Below are 20,933 nucleotides of genomic sequence, written 5' to 3' on the forward strand. Positions count from 1 at the left end.
TGCATTGCACATTTTTCAGACCACTTCTCTCTCTAATACTTACATAATTCCAGAGAGGACATATGAAAGAAGAAAAAATATCCATTCTTATGTCAAGATCACGATTTATCTCATGTTCACGACATAAAAAAAAGTATAACATAAACCATTCTGTCTAATCCGGAAATTCTTGCGCAATATTTCAGCCAATTTTTGACTCCTTTTGGCTAAAGAGCACCCCCAGAGGCAAAAGTTCTGTATTGCCTCCAAATTGTGTGTTCAAGCTCCTCACATGCCCATTGACAATGCAAAAGTTCAGGGCTGATTAGATATTTTTCTATCGTCACACTGAACCGACAAGGATTTATGAAAACGAGCACATCTTTTGTCAAAATTGTATGGCAAATCATGACTCTGCATCGATGTAAGCCTACTCTACACTCAAGGTTATGTAGCTGTAGGCCTACTCTGGTACTTCGGCCTAGGCTTACTTCAACATTTACATTTACATTTTAGTCATTTAGCAGACGCTCTTATCCAGAGCGACTTACAGTTAGTGATTACATTTTTTTTTTTTTTTTTTTTTTTTATACTGGCCCCCCGTGGGAATCGAACCCACAACCCTGGCGTTGCAAACGCCATGCTCTATCAACTGAGCTACATCCCTGCCGGCCATTCCCTCCCCTACCCTAGACGACGCTGGGCCAAATATGCGCCGCCCATGAGTCTCCCGGTCGCGGCCGGCTGCGACAGAGCCTGGATTCGAACCAGGATCTCTAGTGGCACAGTTAGCACTGCGATGCAGTGCCTTAGACCACTGCGCCACTCATGAGTTCAAGGTTCATGAAGCATCACAGGAATGGTGACAGTTATATGTGGAAATATTGCTGTCATTTGCTTTGCAGTTCATTCTGGTATGTTCATTTTCACATATAAATTTAACATTTTGGTTATTTAGCAGACACTCTTATCCATAGTGATTTACAGTCTGTAAATTGTGTTACATAGATGCTGTGTTCACGATGCATGATTAATACATAATTCATGGTTTATTTGATGTAGTAAATAAATAAATGATTTATTGATCTATAGGTAAGAATTTAAATGTGATGTAACAGGTTAAATTAACGTTAGGTCATTGTTTGTGTTTTTATGTTCCATCCCGGAACTAACGTTCTCTGTTGTGTTACTGCTACGGAATTTGTTAATTGACTGTGCGCAATCTAATTTAAGCAGATCTTAGTCTGAGTTCTAATTGTTGATGGCAGAGGCCAAGAAAGACAGTAAAGGGATTTAAGGATTCAATAACCTATTTTTAGGACAAGCAGCCAACGAGGTATTTGTTCAACCTGTAGAACTTTGTTTATATTCGCGCCGAGCGCCATTTGTATTCTTTTGTTTCAGTACTGTATAATTTATCAACGTTACTGTGTTCATTCAAATATCGTTTTTTTTTTTTTTTTGTCATTTAGCAGACGCTCTTATTCAGAGCGACTTACAGTTAGTGAGTGCATACATTATTAAAAAATTTTTTCATACCCCCGTCTACCAACTGAGCTACATCCCTGCCGGCCATTTCCTCCCTTACCCTAGACGACACTGGGCCAATTGTGCGCCGCCCCATGGGTCTCCCGGTCGCGGCCGGCTACGACAGAGCCTGGATTCGAACCAGGATCTCTAGTGGCACAGCTAGCACTGCGATGCAGATGCATCTGAGAAAAAGACGTGCAAGGCAATAAACGCCCGTTTCAAGGAACCAACCTGTGTCTGTTGTCGTGAAGAGAGCTACACAGTCAGTGCATTCAACTAAAGTAGATAAACAACACATATCACAGTCATAGCAAGTAAAACGTTTCTGTAACCCTTACTGAGAATGTTGTTGCTGTTCGGCTGGCTCCATGCAAATGTATTTCTGTATTTTAAAATACAATACAAGTATTCTGTAGTTTATTTTGATACATTGATCTTTATGGTATTTTGCAATAATATTTTGTAATTTTTTCCCATCCCTGGCTGTGTGCTTCCAGGACTGCCCCAGGCAGCTCAATCTCAGCCTAGACCCAAGCATTACAATGTTTTGGACCTTCATTGATGTTTTACCATTGTTACACTACTGTGCTTACATTTTGAGATGCATTAATCCATGTAAATATTGAGTTGTTAAAAAATGAATGTCGACTTATTTCAGCAGCACAAGTCTTATTTTTATCATGAAATGCTTGATGTGGCCAAAATATGTAACTATGTATTATCACTTGCTTACATTGTCATTGTCTCCTGTCAGTTGTCAGTATCTGCAGTTGAAGTTTATGTTTGAAATGGGTAGCCATCAACACAGTGTTTCACAGTAATACTGTTAGCAGACAAGCATGGCTGGCTGGATAACCAAATCAGTGTTCTAGCATTAGAATGACATTATAACCAAAACCAGATTCAGGTAAAACATTTCTAACCAAGGCTTTAAGAAAATTGGTTCCTTGTACCATCACAATCAACCCACTTCAAGATTTGAGTAATTTATTTTAGCTATGTACAGGTAATGCTGAATTTCACAATGAACAGAAAAGAAATAAAATCACATCTCACCAATCCATCCTCTTAACAGAAGTCACTAATTATAACCACTATCTCTCTCCCATTCTCACACACACACACACACACTCTCTCATTTTTAAATGTTAATTTCTCTTAAGATAGATATGATATACTGGCTGTAGCTGTGCTGTTGTTGCAATTTGCAGTTTATATAATTATTTGAAGACATTATCCTGTTTCATGCTCCAGATCTAGTGGGTGGGGTCTTCGGGCAGGACAGAGGGTTTAGGGTCATATATTATAACACTAATCTTTCTGGACCGTCCCTCAGCTCACACACCTGTTACCTACTCTGACCCTGGTTCCCTTGTACCTGCCAGCCTCCTCCACAGCCTAGTGTGAGGATCGGTACAGGTGGGCACCCACAGTCCTATGGTTCTCTATGGTTTCCCAACCACACATGATCTGGAAGTGGGGCTAGATGTACAGATGATTGGAGAGTTCATATCCCTGTGATTAACAAAAAAAACTACTTGAATGAATGCCTCTTCCTTCTCTATCCACCTTCCCTCACTCGTGATTATTTTTATTTTTCCCTTATTCCTGCCCGAATCCTTCAGTCTCCTCGATGGCAAACATAAGTTTCTCTCGCAGTTGCTCCAGACTCTTGTAGGGTGGCAAGTCCAGACGATTGAAGCTGTGTGAGTGATTGAGATGGAGAGAAAAGTAAGAGTGAGGGATCAGTTTGTGTTCAGTAGGGGTACATACACAGACAAAATTAATTGATGTTATCATAGGAACGATAATCAACAATAAATCAACTATGGGAAAGGAATTCAGGAAAACGTCAGTCTCACCAGGTGTGGCTTCTTGGAAGCCAAGTCTCCTTCCCCACCTTGTCTATACAGAATTTTTGTGGCCCATTACTCCCTAAGGAAAAAATAGACTATGTTAGATTATTAGACATGGAATTACATTTCTGTCAAAATACATTTTACAGTGAAAATTGTGGTTAATGAATGGCGGATAAACTGCACCTATGAGTTCAGCAAAGCCTCCGACTGGCAGACGGCATGTTCCTGTGACAAACTGGAGCATGCGGATCCGCTTCTCATTGTCCATCTCCTTTACCACCTACACAATACACAGGTAAGACTCATGACACGGGTAATACGTACACATAGTGAGACATAGACAGTCACACACACAAACACACACATGATGCAGTAAACAGAGGCCACTGTACTGTACCTGCCAGAACCAGTGTATCTGCTTGCTGTTCTTGGTGTAGTGCCGATAGATGGTGTTCTTCTGCCAATCACTGAGGTCTATCTCCTGCATCCCACATAGCATCAGCTGGAGGGAGGAATGAGAACATACCATTAACCCACAGTCACAGAAAGGGAATCTGCAAGAAATAGTCCCCTCTACCAACTTAAGTCTTTGTGAAAGCTCCATAACCTATAACTCTGCCTATCTAATCCAGCACATTTTCTTCCATCCCCATTACGTACCTCCAGCTCTTTCTCGTCAAAGTAGCGTAGCCACTCCAGAGGCACGACTTCATTGAAGCCATCTAAGAAGGCTTTGGTCTGCTCCTCCACCCCACGTGTGAACCGCCAGTCTGTCAGCAGACTGTGGCGAGACAGGGATGATAAAATAGCATTTTCTAGGCAACAAGGAAGGATATTAATTGATGCAAGTGGAGTGTCAAGATGGAACAAGATTAATGCTAGTCTGTGGAGCACCTGTGATGGGTATCACAGTGACTGACAGAGACACTGACTAGAGGGACAAAGTAGTGATGGAGATGGCTGACCTGATGTACTCCTCCTTGTTCTCTGCGGTGACCAGCTCATTCTCTCCGTCATCCTTCAGCTGGTGGGTGGACACCTTCCCCAGAATCTCCATATCCTGAGCAAAGTACAGCTCCACCCCACCCTCCTCCAGACTGTTATCTCTGTAGACAGATCACAGGCGCATCGTACACTTATTGAAGCTTTAAGCTGCACAATTATGTCAAATGCTTCCATCACGCTCTTCACATACTTTTCGGATTCACACAATTTGCCACAAGGGCGAACATTCAAACAGATATAATGAAGGGGCGGAGTACTTACTTCACCCACATGATGGAGTTGTAAAACTCAGGGTCAATAGACTCCAAGTCTTTCAGAGTGGGTTTCTTGTTGAGCATACGCTTGTAGAACGGCAGAGTGAAGCCAGTATCGATGAACTTGCCATGATACAGGGCCTAGAGGTAGAGGGGAGGAGAGAGTGGATGCGATAAGTACTACACCAAAACATGTCATACGCTTCACCTCTCTCCTGTGCTGATACACATAGATGAAGACACATTTAGCCTAACCACAGTAAAGTGATATCACACACACACGCACCGTTTCACTACTAACTGAATGCACACACAGAAAACGTAAGAGTAAGTTACAAGTCCGTCTCTGTGTGGAGAAGATTGATTCAGTTAGTAGTGAAACGGTGGATAAGAGGTAAGAGGTGTGGTCTGGGTCCAGCAGTGAGCTCATGCTCTGGAAGGGGGGGGGGGGGGGGGGGGGGGGGTCTGTCGCTTCTGGATATTGTCACAGAGAGAGTTGGGTTTGGAAAGATGGGCGATGGGAGAGTTCTATACTTGGTTTAGGAACACAGTTTTAAAATGACTTACAGATTAAGGAACACACACACAGACCCTCATACACTATGCTTACCTCTCCTGTTCCTAAAAATCATTCTGTGCAACACATCCTCATCATATGTTAAATTCTAACCAGAACTATTGCTGTAGTTGACTTTTTGTTGTTGTTGTAAATCTGCACCAAATTTGCCAATGAAGCATTTCTCACCATGGCGATGAATCGCCCTATGAAACGGAAGTATGTAAGGTGGTCAGGGTTGATGGAGGAGGCAGGGTTGATCTGCAGGCAGTAGTTGTTCTTCCCAGCATACTCAAACAGACAGTACATGGGGTTCAGCACCTCATGGGACAACAGGAAGAACCACTCTCTGTATGGAGGAGAGACAGGGCATTACACATCTATATCTATCAAAGGGACAGGAAATTGATCTACCTCATCTGGCTATGTGTGAGGGGTACAGATTGTCACTTTTGACACTGCTTTTTTGTATTGACTACAGAGTAGTACAGAATAAAAAACATCTCATACATTACAAAACCACACAACATTTGACAACAACAATCAGTGACATTCTGACAGCACAAAAAAGCGGCACAGTTGCTATAATTTCAAAATACTTAATCAAAATTGTGTCAGGTTTCTGCACAAAGCACACACTTGCTAATTAATAAACACATGTAACTCAGAAGTAACTACTAAACTAAGGAATAAAAGCACAATAATGTCAAATTCACAAATAATTCTAGATGTATACTAAAATTATATAATATGGAGGTCATTAGCTGTATGGAGTTTCAACAAAAATGTCCTTCTAAAAAATTAACAGTTATTTGTGATATCGGTTTTATTCTGGTAATGACTTTTCCATTTATCACCATAGTAAGTGCTGTAATGTATGCTAACATTTATTTATGTCAATGCTATAACCCAACTCCAAAATGCCTTCCAAATGTCCCCTTTCTGTCTGCAAAATATGAAAGAGAAACTGCCATACTGAGGAATGGTCCAACCAAACAGGGTTTCTGGAAATTTGACCGGCAACATTTTATTTTACATTTACATTTATTTTACCGGACATTTGAGAAATGTACCAGACCCATATGCATTGGGTGCGTAACCTGATTAGGGCGTCCACCCACGGTGCTCAGAATGATAGAAATCACATTTAGATCATGGTAATTCATATTAACAGAACAGTCAAGTCGAGGATGCAACGATGTGCTTTCCTTCTTACCGAATTCTGATGTGCACTTTGAAGATGTTAGAATAACTGTCCACATTTACTCTTCCTCAGCCAACAAAATGAGTAACGAACAGCAAAATCACTAGCCTAAGTCAAACTACTATCCCCCATAGTAGAAAGGTTGACCTATTCTACTGGTCAGCTTGTCAAGGGAGAAATAGCCTATTCCAAACAGACTCTGGGACAGTTGTGGGATGATAGATCCCTAATTCATACAACCAGAAGGCCTAGGCTACATTTATATATATATATTTTTTAAAGCAACGAGTGATGCAACAGATCAGAACGTTTAGCTTAACATGTTGATAAATTATTATTTCTTCACATTATAAGCACATCAATGCACACAAGGCAGTAGGCTTTGCGTTACATAATGCAATTAGCAGGAAAACACTGTTGTCAAAAGGGCACTGCACATGCGAGCGGTTTCATGTGACAGAGATGAAAATATCCGTTAGAAATGTTGAAAGAGAGGAGATCTAATAGGCTCATTTGAAGCAAGGTAAGACATGACTCATATATATTAAAACTTTCAGGTTTCAAACAATTAAGTACTTGTTTTCAAAATGCATACGGTCTCCAGCTCATTGCAAAGTGGTGTGTGATGCGCTGATGAAGACTGCCTTCCGTTGCCGTTTGAGATGCTACACACAGTCTGACAGATTTTCAGCTCAAAGTCTCTGTATGCTGTACGTGAGTGATAAATAAGATACATAACGCATATACTGTACACACGAGGCAATTTAATTCCACAAAATTATGCAAATTAACCTATAGACCGATAAGCATGACCACAGTCAAATGTATTTCCATCAATGAATAGTCTAAAAAGCATTATTTCGCAATGGGATTTATTCTTCTCCCGGACAATTGGATTTTCAATATTTATTTATTTTTATCGGCCAAAAGCCGGCCATTACTGGCTAACGTTAACCCTGCAACCAACACTGAGACATCACTGAATTGTTGTTCAAAATCATTACCTTTACACAGTCAGTACATGGACAAACAAATATACATACTCACTAACACACACAAAACACCATAAAGCACCACGAAGACAAGCAGTATAATGTGGAACATGAATGCATGTAGAGAATGAAGCCCCGGCCACCACTAAGCCCCTGACCTTTGCCCCCACGGCCGGCCAGCCAGTCCCAGGGGTCGTACCGGGGCTGTGCAGACACATCCAAACATCCCGTCCGTGGTTCTACCCTGTGGTAGAACAGCATGACGTAACCTACCATAGGGTAAAACCACTGGCGTGACACCGGAGACAGAGACACACGCAAACACAGACCACGAGGAGCAGGAGGAACAAAGCCCGGGATCCCACTGCTGACACCAACCAGAGGTGGACACACTGTCACAAAGTCCACAAACACCAAAACACACAACAGATGATAGTGCAAGAGACAGGGAGGTGATAAATGATGGATGATGGATATTTAAGTGAGGAACACAGGGTAGACAAAGAATACTTATACCTGAGGTAGGAGAAAGAAAGACAACTGTTGTAAGAGGCAGAAGGCCAGGCATGCAGGCCGTAGACAGCCATCTTACCTAGCAATGCCTCCATAATCAAGACCTTCCTCTCCCCTCATGATAATGTAGAGTCTTCTACGCAAGTCATATGGTTTCACATTCATGATCTGAGGAAAGAGAACAAAACACAAGCACATACATCACAACAAAGAAACCGCCACCCTACGATCCTATATTAGTTGTTAAAATACAAATAGTGATACTAATGAATAGATAACCAACAATAGAAACCCTCATGCATGTTTAATTACATAACATTTAGAATTGAATATCCTCAGCAGGGAAACTGACTCCATGTCATCCTTACCTGCTGAAACGAGTCCTCAAATAGAGTCTGTCTGGACACTGAGATTTTCACGTGGCTGGGTAAGGCATTGGACTGGAGAGGCAGAGAGAAGTGTAAACATCCATTTCCTCAATGCTAGGCATTAGGCAAAGAGATCTGAGTCGGAACAATAGAAGAGAACTTGGCTGTCTGAGAGACGAGAGTCAGCACTTACATGGCACAGGAAGCGGAACTGGTGGTATTTCCACCTGAAGCTGCGATCATAGGCCCCGGGAGAACCACCCGTCCTCGACCTACAGAGAAATAAAAGGAGTGTATTTTTTGCTGTTCCAGCGAAAAACAAAGCCAGGTTTCAAATTGGTGCATGTCGGGGAGGAATACTGTAGCTGTACTGGGCAAAGACAGGCCTGTCATGGCTGTCCCGTGCACAAATGCTTTAGAAACTGGAAAATAGGCCCAGCTGTGGAGCTGCAGAGTGAGGACTTTGGGCAGTATTCTAAGGAGGTGGTCAGATCTGACGTGCAGCAGCAGTGAAAGAACTGGGTTAAGCCCAGAGATGGAGGTATGCTTTGGTGTGCAGCTGTGTTAGTACAAGCTACACCACTTCACTACAGACATACTGGATATGTGCCTCGTCAGCAAAGTAGAAACCGAGAGACGGAGCAAGGAAGGGGAAATATGGAGGCCGAACGAAAGAGAGAGAGGCCTCTAATACTCGCTGACTCGCTTTGTCGAAAGCTGCCAGGCCCAACTTGGTTTTGGTTAGGAAGTTTCAGACCACAGAGGCAACAGATATGGACTGCAGCAGTATCAAATGTAAAACATTTTAGACAGTTTAAGAACCCTCTATGGCCACTCATCTAAAAATATAACACCAAGACCTTCATATGTTTCAACATCAGCATGATCACTTGCTCTCTCTCAATCACACACATCCATACATACACACAGACAGAGTCAGATAGCAGAGCAGTCTGCTTTGGATTTGATTTGTTGGCCCACATATGCTCATTTTCCTGACTTTGTCTTTTTTGGAAGATTTCAAAATTAGGGCCATGCTTCAAGGCAAAACACATGTTTATATTAGTGTGTGCTTGCTTGCGATGTGTGTACGTATATATATATATATATATATATATATATATATATATATATATATAAAATCCCCTTTCTCATATCTAGGCTAGCTATCTATGCCCTGAAGATAGTCAACGTAAATTCACTTGGGTTCAAAGAAACAGAAAAAAAGATGACAAAAGTAGGCTGTGATGAGAGAACCCTACATACATAATCCCTGACAGAAATGAGTCGTACGGTGCTTTTATCAGAACATTTTATCAGGAAATGTATCTGGCCTTCTCAAAAACAGGTCTGCAGAATAATATTTACCCTGACTCAAACCCGGGACGAGGGTCTTTAAAGCTGGTGGTGCGAGAGTTGTGATCCACAAAATATCGGACTCCCTCCACGGTGTACTTCATTTCCCAGCCAGGGGGCAGGGGGGGTTCCTGGATCATCCTGTAAGAGGGAGAGGGCAGTGAGCAGAGCCTAAACGGGAGGCTCCCCAAACTAGGCACACCTGTCCCCCCCGGCCCCGGCCCTTTCCCCGTCCCACTAGAAGCTCTCCCTGCACAGGACTCAGAACCTCGGAGCTCAGTGGTGATGATTCTAAGACCACATGGATGTTATACAACATGAAAATATAAATACGAGGGAAAATATAACTCAAGTTCACTGAGGGGGTGAATGAGGGAGTGAATGAACTAAATGATTAATGAATAAAATGTTATGACATTGTAAAATGATCTAAAAATCCCTAATACAATTAAGATAAAGCGGCCATCCACCATTACTGTAGTTTTGCTGTTAAATTTGATGCGAGGGGACAGCGGCGCCATCCACACTAGCTCAGGGGTAGAGATGCCCTAGGCCTCTCTTTGACCAATTAGCTTACAATACTAATCTAAACCCCACCCACACAGCTTAGAGGACAGCCCTAGTCAGGTGACATGGCCTACTATGGTGGTGATACACGACACTGTCCTATTGATATTAATCTCAATGATCTGTACATTTCGTCTATGACTATGATAACATGGGTGTGCTGCATAGTGTTGGGCCCTCGAGCTACCAGTCCCTATCCTACATTAGTTAATGTAATATCAGTGAGAATATGGTAGCAAAGTATGGTGACATTTCTCTGAGACACCTGTGTGTACAAACATGAACACGCACACACACAATGATACAGAACACACACACAATGATACAGAACAAACACACACACTCAAGCATGCGCACGTACACTTTCACAGTGGAGCAGAGACAGAGTGGCTTACCCTTGGGTTCTTGGGTCCTCCCACTGTGTGGTCCGTGTGTTGTGGTTGACAAAATACACCCTCCCATTGTCCTGCCGTTTCTCTACAGGGACCACGAGAAGTGGCTACAGTTAAAAACAGGATGGATCAACAACAGTTTATTATTTTGTTACATGACAGAGTGGCTGTACTGCATGGGGACTTCGGAGATGTGAATGTCAACCACAGTTGTGAGTGAGAATAAGAGAGAAGAGGAGGAAAATGGGAAAAAGGGTGTCTGAATCTCGCAAAGCTGATTGAAAACTGACGTGTGTGTGGCATTTCGCTCAAGCTTGTTCCAAAATACCTTGCTACAATCCACCTCAGCCTTTCTGACTTGGCTCCGGTGAAGACAGTGTTTGAGAAAGATTGGGGCATGGGGCTCAGAGAGAGAGAATGTTACAGAGGTGTAAAGGGCAAGAGCTAAACTGTGAGGGAAAGTAGAAGTATTAGAAAAGGAGTATAACAATTTGCTGACTCATTTCTATTTCTAGCAGTGCAGCACTACATGAAAGATAATGACATGGTAACCGTGTCAACTTCCTCCACCAAGAATGTGTGTATAGTGTGTTGTGTGAGTTAATATGTTCAACTTTATACATCTCTGTGTTGCTTTAGTTTCCTTACCGTAGTTGGTGCCCCCTCTCTCCACCTCATCCTTCTCGCGCTCTCTCCACCCCTACCACCTCTCTCTCTCCATCCCCACATCTCTCTCTCCATCCCCCCCCCCCCTCTCCAACCCCACTCCTCTCTCTCTGACATCTTGTTCTCATTAGCAGAAGTGTGTGGAGCGTGCAGGAACAGTAGCCCTCACCTTGCAACTCTTACTAGCCTGTTCATTTCCCCCCCTCTCCTTAACTTTCCCTCCTGTATTCATCCACCCCTCCTTTATTTTACTGTTCCCGCGCTCGGTCAAGTCTTTCTCTCCTTTTTCTTCTCCCGTTAAGAGTTTCTTTCAATCCACCCCCTCTTCTACGCCCCACAGATGACACACATAAATACATTACAGGAAATCCATAAAAATGTAAGTCCAATGTATAATTGAGGCTTTTGCCTGCGATGCCGCAACATGTTGAAAACGAATCATGGTTAGAAAATATGAGTGTGCATGGGTGAGTTTGTATGTAAGTGATAAGCATGTGAAAATGGGAGGTGGAGAGAAATGCCAATGACCATAACTTTTGAGTGATGGAGTTTTTTTTTGTGTACGCAATGTATAATTGTGTGGGTGGGAATATGTTGGTAAAATATGCGCTTTTGAGAATATGAATGAATGAATGTATGAGAGTAGAGCGCTATAGGGATATAGAAGTAGAGAATATTACAACCAATTCCTTGAGATTATACTTGAACCAACAACTAATCAATAATATCAGGGAAAAGACTGAAATCCCCCAAAAACATTTCAATCATGTTGTTGACCAATAACTAAACTGTAAGGAGAGTTATGCTGAATGTAAGAATGAAGGGATCTTCAGCATGAGCTTCTTTGATTAAGGACAAGGCTATATATCACAGTGTATACAAGATAGTGAACAATAAATCTGGGCCCAGTGGTGTGTATCTGTATGTGTGTGTGTGTGTGTGTGTGTGAGAAAGACACACAAACCAACTCTCCCCCGTCAACACAAAAACAAAGCCTGTGCCCTTGAAATGCATACAGGCATCAGAACCCTCTCTCATAACAAGTAGTGCAGGTGTCGATGTAGCCAATGCCACTCTCCAGCATCACTGGACCCAGTAGTATTTCCCCTCACTTATCTCACTGGTCTCAGGTCCTGGGACCACTGAGGGCTAGAGCCGGGACGATACCAGTACTGAGATACTCGTTAGTATCATGGGCAAGGAAACAAAACACAAAGCGGATTTCACTTCTTTAGGAAAACAGCCCTAATGGTAGAAACAAACATCATGATGTTGTCATCCAGAGTCCCATTTATTTATTTATTTTCCAAGCTATAGCACACAATATTTTACATACAGCAGGTTTTTACCAAAGAGTTTGGTCTGCTTTGTGTTTTAATTTTTGCCATGGAAAAAACATTGCGATACTGGTATCGTCACAGCCTTACTGATGGCCACTGACTACAGGGCCTAGTATGAGTATGGTGAGAGGTGTAGATGAAGGTGTACTTACCCCATCCTGGAGGGAGCGCACCGAGAGGGTCATTTTCCACAGCAGGAGCACCAGACGACTGATTGAGAAAGAGAGAGAATACGTTTCCAGTTAGAACACTTTCCTCTCCTCCCTCCTTCTTCCACCTTTCTGTCTTCTCCTCTCACTCTCTTTACTGCAGCGGCTCTGTGTGAAATTGTTCTGTCCGTCCACAAAGCTCTCAACCGACTTCTCACACTGCTGTGAGGTAGAATAAACCCTCAAAAAACCAAACATACAGACAAAAAAAGGAAAAAAAAGCTGCAAATGCCTCAAAACGCCACAGAAACCACACAGTTTAACACCTCGAGTCTAGTGGAGCAGGAGTGACCAGAGTGGAGCGTGGGGTGTCACGGGGCAGTAGTCTTTTTTGAGGGGTGCTAAGGCGTACCCCAGAAGGCTGAGGTGACCTCTCTCATGCAGCTGGAACAGGAGACTGACAGAGAGGCTCAGACGCAGCTCGTATGCCTTCCAAAATCTACACGCTCAGGAGAGAAAAAAAACCACACTGTTCCAATGAGCTCACTCGCTGGTGTCAAGCCCCACCCTGTCTCCTACCACCCCCCCCCCCCCCCCCGCCCCTCCCTACCCCACCCATCTGCAGAGGTCCTCCTCTTCTAGATATGCTGTGAAAGTAAGCAGGGAGGCGCAATGTCTGAGCGAACTGAGGGAACATTCATCCTTGTTCCAGACTGCCCACCCCCTCCTGACAAAAGCACCTTTATTCACCCTGACCTGGAACCAGTGTGGTTTACTCAGCCTGTGCATACAGAGAGAAAGAGAGAGAGTGTGTGTGTGTGCGCGTGTGCCACTGTACGGAAAATGTGTATACAGCAAATACTAATTGAATGTGTATGAGATTGTGTTTGAATCTGTGTGTGTGTGCGCGAGCATGTTTAAGATGTTTGTGAGGAGTTAGTACACAGACTGTTGGTTTCATGAGTATGAAAGCTGTACCTTTGGAAAAGTCCTACACAAATCTAATTCATGCATTCATTCTCCTCACCTCAGGTCTGCAGTTTCTTCCTATAATGAAACAAAACTGTCCTTACAGCAGTCCATGTGTCACTGAAGGTAACGCCACACAACTTCACTCAGCATTTCCCCAGAATAATAATACTGTGCCCATTTATGAGAATTCATCATGGAAAGTTTGAGAAGAACTGAAGGAATAAGATAGTAAAGAGCGCAAAGAGGAGAGAGAGGCATATGGAGTTAAAGGGGCACGCGTGTGTCACTCGATCAACAGCCAATCCATATATGAGACCCACCCTTCTGTGTTTCTGTGACTAAAAAAGGTTAAAAAAAAGAATGAAATAAAGACATGACATCATCTTCTGCCCTGACCATTCAGTTCCTCGCCAGATCCAAGAGGATGTGAGAGAGAGCTAGAGAGAGAAGAAAGAGGATAAGACAGGGAAAACAAGAGAAAAAATAAAAGAAGCAGCGGGGGTGGTAAAAAGTGGTATAGTAAAGTGAAAGAAGTACTAAAATACTTAATATGGTGATTGAGTGGTAAGTGGATGATTTTAGTTGAGATGCTATTTTAAATACCTTTATCAAGAATAGTAACAGACTCCTTCTATCCCGCTTCAGGACCCAGATAATTACACCAAAAAGGCCAGTTAGTCTCTGAACACTGAAAACCTTGCTAGAACCATATGAATGACCGGCACTATGAGTGGGAAAAGTCACATAGACCTACATTGCACACTGTCGCATACATTGTAGTGTCTCCCTAATTTAGTTACTCTAATGTTAGCGCTGGAAAAAAAGCCTTAAAAGAAGTTCACTCAAAGGGGAAAAACAATGGTAGTGATAGTAGGACCCCTGATAAGATGCTCAACAGTGATTAAAATACTCAAATGAGCTTTAACCAGGTTGTATAACAATGTGATATCTTAGAAAGGTGTACAGAAGGTCCAATGCAGCCGTGTTTATCTCAATATCAAATCATTTCTGGGTAACAATATCAATTAAGTACCTTACTGTGATAGTTTTCAATTAAAATTGTCAAAAATAAACAAAAATAGCTTCTTAGCAAAGGGCAATTTCTCAAGCAATAATTTTGCTAGGACTGTCTGGGAGTGGTCTGAGTGGGGAGGGGAAAACTGAAAATGAGCTGGTATTGGCAGAGAGGTTTGGAACTGGCTTTCTTATCAGTCTAACTATACTGAACAGAAATATAAACGCAACATGTTAAGTGTTGGTTCCATGTTTTATGATCTGAAATAAAAGATCCCAGAAATGTTCCATACACACAAAAAGCGATATTTCTCTTAAATATTGTGCACAAATTTGTTTACATCCCTGTTAGATAATCCATCCATCTGACAGGTGTGGCATATCAAGAAGCAGATTAAACAGCATGATCATTACACAGGTGCACCTTGTGCTGGGGACAATAAAAGGCCACTCTAAAATGTGCAGTTTTGTCAAACAACACAATGCCACAGATGTCTCAAGTTTTGAGAGAGCGTGCAATTGGCATGCTGACTGCAGGAATGTCCATCAGAGCTGTTGCCAGATCATTTCTCTACCATAAGCCACCTCCAACATCATTTTAGAGAATTTGGCAGTACGTCCAACTGGCCTCACAACCACAGACCACGTGTAACCATGCCAGCCCAGGACCTCCACATCTGGCTCCTTCACCTGTGGGATTGTCTGAGACCAGCCATCCGGACAGCTGATGAAATTGAGGAGTATTTCTGTTTGTAATAAAGCCCTTTTGTGGGGAAAATCTCATTCTGATTGGCTGGGCCTGGCTCCCCAGTGGGTGGGCCTGGCTGCCAAATGGGTGGGCCTATGCCTTCCTAGGTCCACCCATGGCTGCACCCCTGCCCAGTCCTTTGAAATTAATAGATTAGGGCCTAATTAATTTATTTCAATTGACTGATTTCCTTATATGAACTGTAACTCAGTAAAATCATTGAAATTGTTGCGTTTATATTTTTGTTCAGTATAATTTACAGGATGGTGATGTCACCATGGAAGGCCAAAAGTCCATCCCACCAAAACAGACTAAATTTGCAGGCGTTTTTTCAAACAGCTCTTACACTAAAAGGGCATTATCATAATTTTCACAATTTCACAGTATTATTCCAACCTCATAGTGTGAAGAGTTTATTTCCAAAACACTATAGTCACACATTTTTCAAACGTGTGTTTTTTCACCAGATAAGACTGCTTATGGGTACCTCCATGTGTGTAAAATATTACTGTCCTCTGATTTTTTATTCATAGATTTTAGGTGTCTATTAAAATTTGTTTATTTTGCAAAACGCTATATATCCATTATTTAGCTGGAATGGAATGTTTGCATACCGTATATTTGACTGTGATACGTGGTTGCCTCACCCAGCTATCTTAAGATGAATGCACTAAGTGTAAGTCGCTCTGGATAAGAGCATCTGCTAAATGTCTAAAATGTCAAATGTAAATGTTTTACACACAGATCTCATATTACTGTATTGATTCTTTAAATTGTATTTTACAATATTGATGTCACAAATATTATTTGTACAGTTCTTTATGAAAAACATGATTATTTGTCTCTCTGAAATGAAACCATCAAGTGATAGATTTCAAACAAATACAAAAACCCCATGCCATGATTAGAAAGTGAAAAACACACCAATCTCTTTCATAAGTTCTTTAAACAATAAAATGTAATTTACCAACATTTCTCAAAAAGGATATATAGCGTTTTGGAAATAACCTTCATATATCAGCAGCATACAGCCCTGCATTCCACTGCTGGCTTGCCTCTGAAGCTAAGCAGGGTTGGTCCTGGTTGGTCCCTGGATGGGAGACCAGATGCTGCTGGAAGTGGTGTTGGAGGGCCATTAGAGGGAACTTTTCCCTCTGGTCTAAGGAGATCCCAATGCCGCAGAGCAGTGAAGGGGACATTGCCCTGCGTAGGGTGCAGACTTTCAGATGGGACAGTAAACGGGTGTCCTGACTCTCTGTGGTAATTAAATAAATATCCCATGGCATTTATTGCAATGGCTACATGGCCACCTAATCATTCCTAATTGGCATATATCACTCTCCACCTAATAGCTGGTGAGTGTTCTGGCACAAAATTGTCACCATGCATCACCCAGGTGGGTGGTGGATGAGGTGAGTTTCCCCCTACTATGTAAAGCGCTTTGAGTACCTCAGTTGGTAGAAAAGCACTATATAAATCCAATCAATTATTATATATAAAACAGGAAAATCACATTTTTAGGTAGTTGAGTATTGAGACAATGGTCCAGTTCCAGTGGTGTTGCTGCATGAGCCCCTCTTTCAGTGAGAATGGACAGAGCAAATAAGAAGCAGGAGGAGGTAGAAAAGGGGGAATTTGGGAGGAGGAGCCAGAAACAGCAGTTAATGACTCTGAGACTGCTCTCTCAGGAGTTCCTAACGAGCTGCAATTACTGGCCAAATGTGCACAGGCACACTCACACAAAAACCCACTGTGTATGTGTGTTATGTACTTAATCTATGCCTTGGTGTGTATTGTGTGCTGTGTCACATAATCGTTTATGTGTGTGTGTGTGTGTGTGTGTGTGTGTGTGTGTGTGTGTGTGTGTGTGTGTGTGTGTGTGTGTGTGTAAGCATGTGTGCTCACACCGCTGTAATGTTGGAGTCAAGTGTGATATTTCTGTCTTAGCACATGATAATGAGTAAGGTCAGGGTCAGGGGCCAGTCTACTTTAAATCGACCATGACATTATAATGGGCTCAGCTCACAAACGCACCAGCACATGTTCGCAACATTCTCCAACGTGGTAACATTTGATACAATGTAACAGAATGCAAATGAATGATCTCTCTCAAATGACGAGCAAAGCTAAAAGTATATAAATCACGTCAGAGTCCCAAGCAGCCAGCTGAACCCCTAGGCCAGAGGGGTGGTGTATGTCAACTCATTTTTGCACAGACCGTCCTAAAAATAAGCCAGCTATCAGCAAAGTGGCCATTTCAAAACAGAACCCGCCTATCTGCCAGCTACTTCTCAGGGACTCATGGTTACTCATAATCAATGAGGAAGTGGATGTTATTTTGAAAAGAGGCTCAGAATTAGCTTGTCGAGCAGCCTGGGTGGGTGGGCGTAGGGAGGTTTTAATAGAAACCGATGAGAGTTGCAGCTCATTTCAGTAATTTGCTCTACCATGGAACGCCCATTTCAGATACAGAATGCTTTATTATTTTTACCTCAATGAACGCCCTTCTGTACCCTTGCGTTTTACCCAGAATTCTATCCTGAAGGGAAGCTTTTAGAGGGCCACACCTAAAGGGACTAAATAGGTAGTACAGACAGTACAGTACTTCTATGTTGAGTTTGAGTTACCTGGTAGAGAAACCTCTGGCTGAACTGGTGCATGGCTCCCTGGAGCTGGTTGCGCTGGGACTGCCACTGCTCATAGTTCCGGACGGATTCTTCTGTGGGCCGCTGCCATGTGGTGGTTCTGGTGTTGTGGTCCACATAGTAGAACCTGCCTCGCTGGTCCACACGCTTCTCCCAACTGTACAGGGACAGAGAGAGGAGTGAGAATCATTCAAATGTACATACACAGACAGACATATGTAATTATGGACACAGACAAGCTAGGATATGCAAACACAAGATTAAGATATGCATTATCCCACAGATACACACGTAAACCAACACATGAGCACATTTCCGGTTCAGTGCAGTAGTGTTTTATTATGTGTGGAGGCTGCTGTTGCTATTCCCATATCTCTGACTAAACCAGAACAGAATTTAGAAGACAAAACAGCAAATACTTCCGTATGCTAACACAAACACACACAGAGCTCAGAAATTCCTCAAAAAGGAGCTTTGAGAGATGCAACGTAACATCCCTCCCTGTTCCCTGTGCTGCTGTTCCCCTGAGATACCCTACAAAGCAGGACTATGGCTCCTATATCCTACAAAGCAGGACTATGGCTCCTATATCCTACAGAGCAGGACTATGGCTCCTATATCCTACAGAGCAGGACTATGGCTCCTATATCCTACAGAGCAGGACTATGGCTCCTATATCCTACAGAGCAGGACTATGGCTCCTATATCCTACAGAGCAGGACTATGGCTCCTATATCCTACAGAGCAGGACTATGGCTCCTATATCCTACAGAGCAGGACTATGGCTCCTATATCCTACAGAGCAGGACTATGGCTCCTATATCCTACAGAGCAGGACTATGGCTCCTATATCCTACAGAGCAGGACTATGGCTCCTATATCCTACAGAGCAGTACTATGGCTCCTATATCCTACAGAGCAGGACTATGGCTCCTATATCCTACAGAGCAGGACTATGGCTCCTATATCCTACAGAGCAGGACTATGGCTCCTATATCCTACAGAGCAGTACTATGGCAGCACCATGCTAACTCAGACCAGATACGGGGCCCAAGCACTAAGCACCAAACCCTGCAGCTGCAGTCAGAACCAGCCCAGCCTCCGAGAGGCAAGACGCTAATTGAGCCTCATATGGGTACAGCATAGCGCTGCATACATGTGCTCTTTCTAAGAAAGGACTTTTGTTTTCCGGCCCGTTCCCTCCTGTGGAAAAAGTGAGACGGGGCAGGAGTGACCTTTACCTCAAACAGGCTTCTCACACAGTGCAAATGAAAATCAATAAATAATCACTGAAATAAAATGGCAATAAAAGGCCCTGGTACCCCCACAAGAGAGAGCTGGGTTTCCGCAACACACAGTGAAAAACACCACTGGAAATCAACAGAGACTCAAACCATCAGTGCTGGTGATTCACAGCCTGTTAAAGAGATGAGAGACCAAATGGCCAAACACATAAAATGCACACCTGACACACTTCTACTGTAAGAAAAGGACTCCTCTAAATGGATAGAATAGTCTAAGTTGGGGTGGGGAGTGGCGGTAACCAATTATTCAGTCATTTCTCATATTTAATGGAGTCAGCTTCTTCCAGCCAGAGAAAATAGGACGTCTCCGTTCACTTGACTGTCCAGAGTCAGATCCCCAGGAACGTTACTGTGCTGTCAATGAGTCTGCCACTCCCTGACTGTGGGCCCACTTCACACCCCAACACCACCCTGCTAGGATCCTCCAGCTCTGCATGTCTATATAGGCAGCAGTCTGAGCTAAGGAGAGACATGCAGGGAATGTTCACAAGTGGGCAAGATCTCCCCTTCCCAGAGAGAGATAATCCCATCATGCACTGGGCTGGCTAACTGTCGTCACTCTCTTCTGATGGTAGGAAGTGTGAGATAAAGAGAGGAGGAGAAGAAGTAGAGGTCAAAGTGTGTAGGCTGACTGACCCAGGTGGAAGTGGTCTCTCCCAGGTGGTGGTCTTTGTGTTGTGGTCCACATAGTACACCCTGCCATGGGGTAGGACTCGCTGCTCCCAGCTGAGAGGCAGAGAGAGAGAGAGGCAGAGAGAGAGAGAGAGAGGCGAGCGAGAGAGGCAGAGAGAGAGAGAGGCATATTGGGTCATGTCTAGTTACACGTGAGGTGATTGACCGTAACTCCAATCACACAAGCACCAACACGCAAAATCTTACCCAGTGGGTAGTAACTCTGGAACAGGCTCTGTAGCAGTGGTTGGGTTGGCGGGGTCTGGGTTAGCGCCAGCAGGGGGTGCCTCTGTAGGAGGAGGGAAGACTGTGCCGTCTAGCCCAGGAGAGGGGCTGCTGCTGCTGGGGGTTGGGGACCGGGCCGACGGGGAGGATGGTGGGGGTGTATGACGAGCCAGGTTGCTACGGCCATTCTCCAGCCCGTTGGCAGGCAGCTCAACTTTACCTGTGGGGTAGGGCAGGTAAAGGAGTTGATTGATTTACACTGGGAAAAATGTATCAATGTATCAATTCTAGTGTCAAAATGTATCAATTCTAGTGTCAAGTGAATGGAGAGTGACAGAAAAATAGTTTCATGTCTCCAAGGTTATAGTACCTGCACTCCCAGGGCTGCTGTGGGAGTTCTTGGCCGAGCAGTTGCAACCAGAAGCCCCAGGACTCCGCTCCTCACTCAGTTCTCCATTAGTCAGAGAGCCCCTCGGGGAACCCCCTTGCGAACCCCCTGCAGAGTGTCTGTGAGTCCTGACCAGAACACATACACAGTCACAGGGGAGGGGTCAGGATCAATCACACCACATAAAATGACCCTTAACCTCTCTTTAACTCCTACTGAGACAATGGACAGAATG

At 43.4% G+C, this 20,933-nt stretch overlaps 1 protein-coding gene across 2 annotated transcripts in view; it reads right to left on the reverse strand.

Annotated features, from left to right (window-relative positions):
• Positions 1-2,481: 2,481 nt before the first annotated feature.
• wwp2 (WW domain containing E3 ubiquitin protein ligase 2) overlaps positions 2,482-20,933 on the reverse strand; it is a 34,243-nt gene continuing 15,791 nt past the window's right edge. The window contains exons 7-24 of one of the 2 annotated variants that reach the window (XM_084171922.1): positions 20,681-20,826; positions 20,293-20,530; positions 20,050-20,139; positions 18,092-18,266; positions 12,734-12,791; positions 10,579-10,660; positions 9,629-9,757; positions 8,454-8,532; positions 8,261-8,332; positions 7,972-8,060; positions 5,373-5,532; positions 4,635-4,768; positions 4,334-4,474; positions 4,029-4,149; positions 3,766-3,870; positions 3,552-3,648; positions 3,372-3,444; positions 2,482-3,211 (exon numbers count right to left, since the gene is read on the reverse strand). In XM_084171922.1, the coding sequence (XP_084028048.1) occupies positions 3,112-3,211; positions 3,372-3,444; positions 3,552-3,648; positions 3,766-3,870; positions 4,029-4,149; positions 4,334-4,474; positions 4,635-4,768; positions 5,373-5,532; positions 7,972-8,060; positions 8,261-8,332; positions 8,454-8,532; positions 9,629-9,757; positions 10,579-10,660; positions 12,734-12,791; positions 18,092-18,266; positions 20,050-20,139; positions 20,293-20,530; positions 20,681-20,826 (2,089 nt within the window). In that variant the 3' untranslated portion in view covers positions 2,482-3,111. The remainder of the gene's footprint in view (positions 3,212-3,371; positions 3,445-3,551; positions 3,649-3,765; positions 3,871-4,028; positions 4,150-4,333; positions 4,475-4,634; positions 4,769-5,372; positions 5,533-7,971; positions 8,061-8,260; positions 8,333-8,453; positions 8,533-9,628; positions 9,758-10,578; positions 10,661-12,733; positions 12,792-18,091; positions 18,267-20,049; positions 20,140-20,292; positions 20,531-20,680; positions 20,827-20,933) is intronic. The other variant, XM_084171923.1, reaches the window with a different exon arrangement.

This window comes from Coregonus lavaretus, assembly GCF_964263955.1.
Source record: "Coregonus lavaretus genome assembly, chromosome: 11".
In the NCBI taxonomy this organism is placed as follows: Eukaryota; Metazoa; Chordata; class Actinopteri; order Salmoniformes; family Salmonidae; genus Coregonus; species Coregonus lavaretus.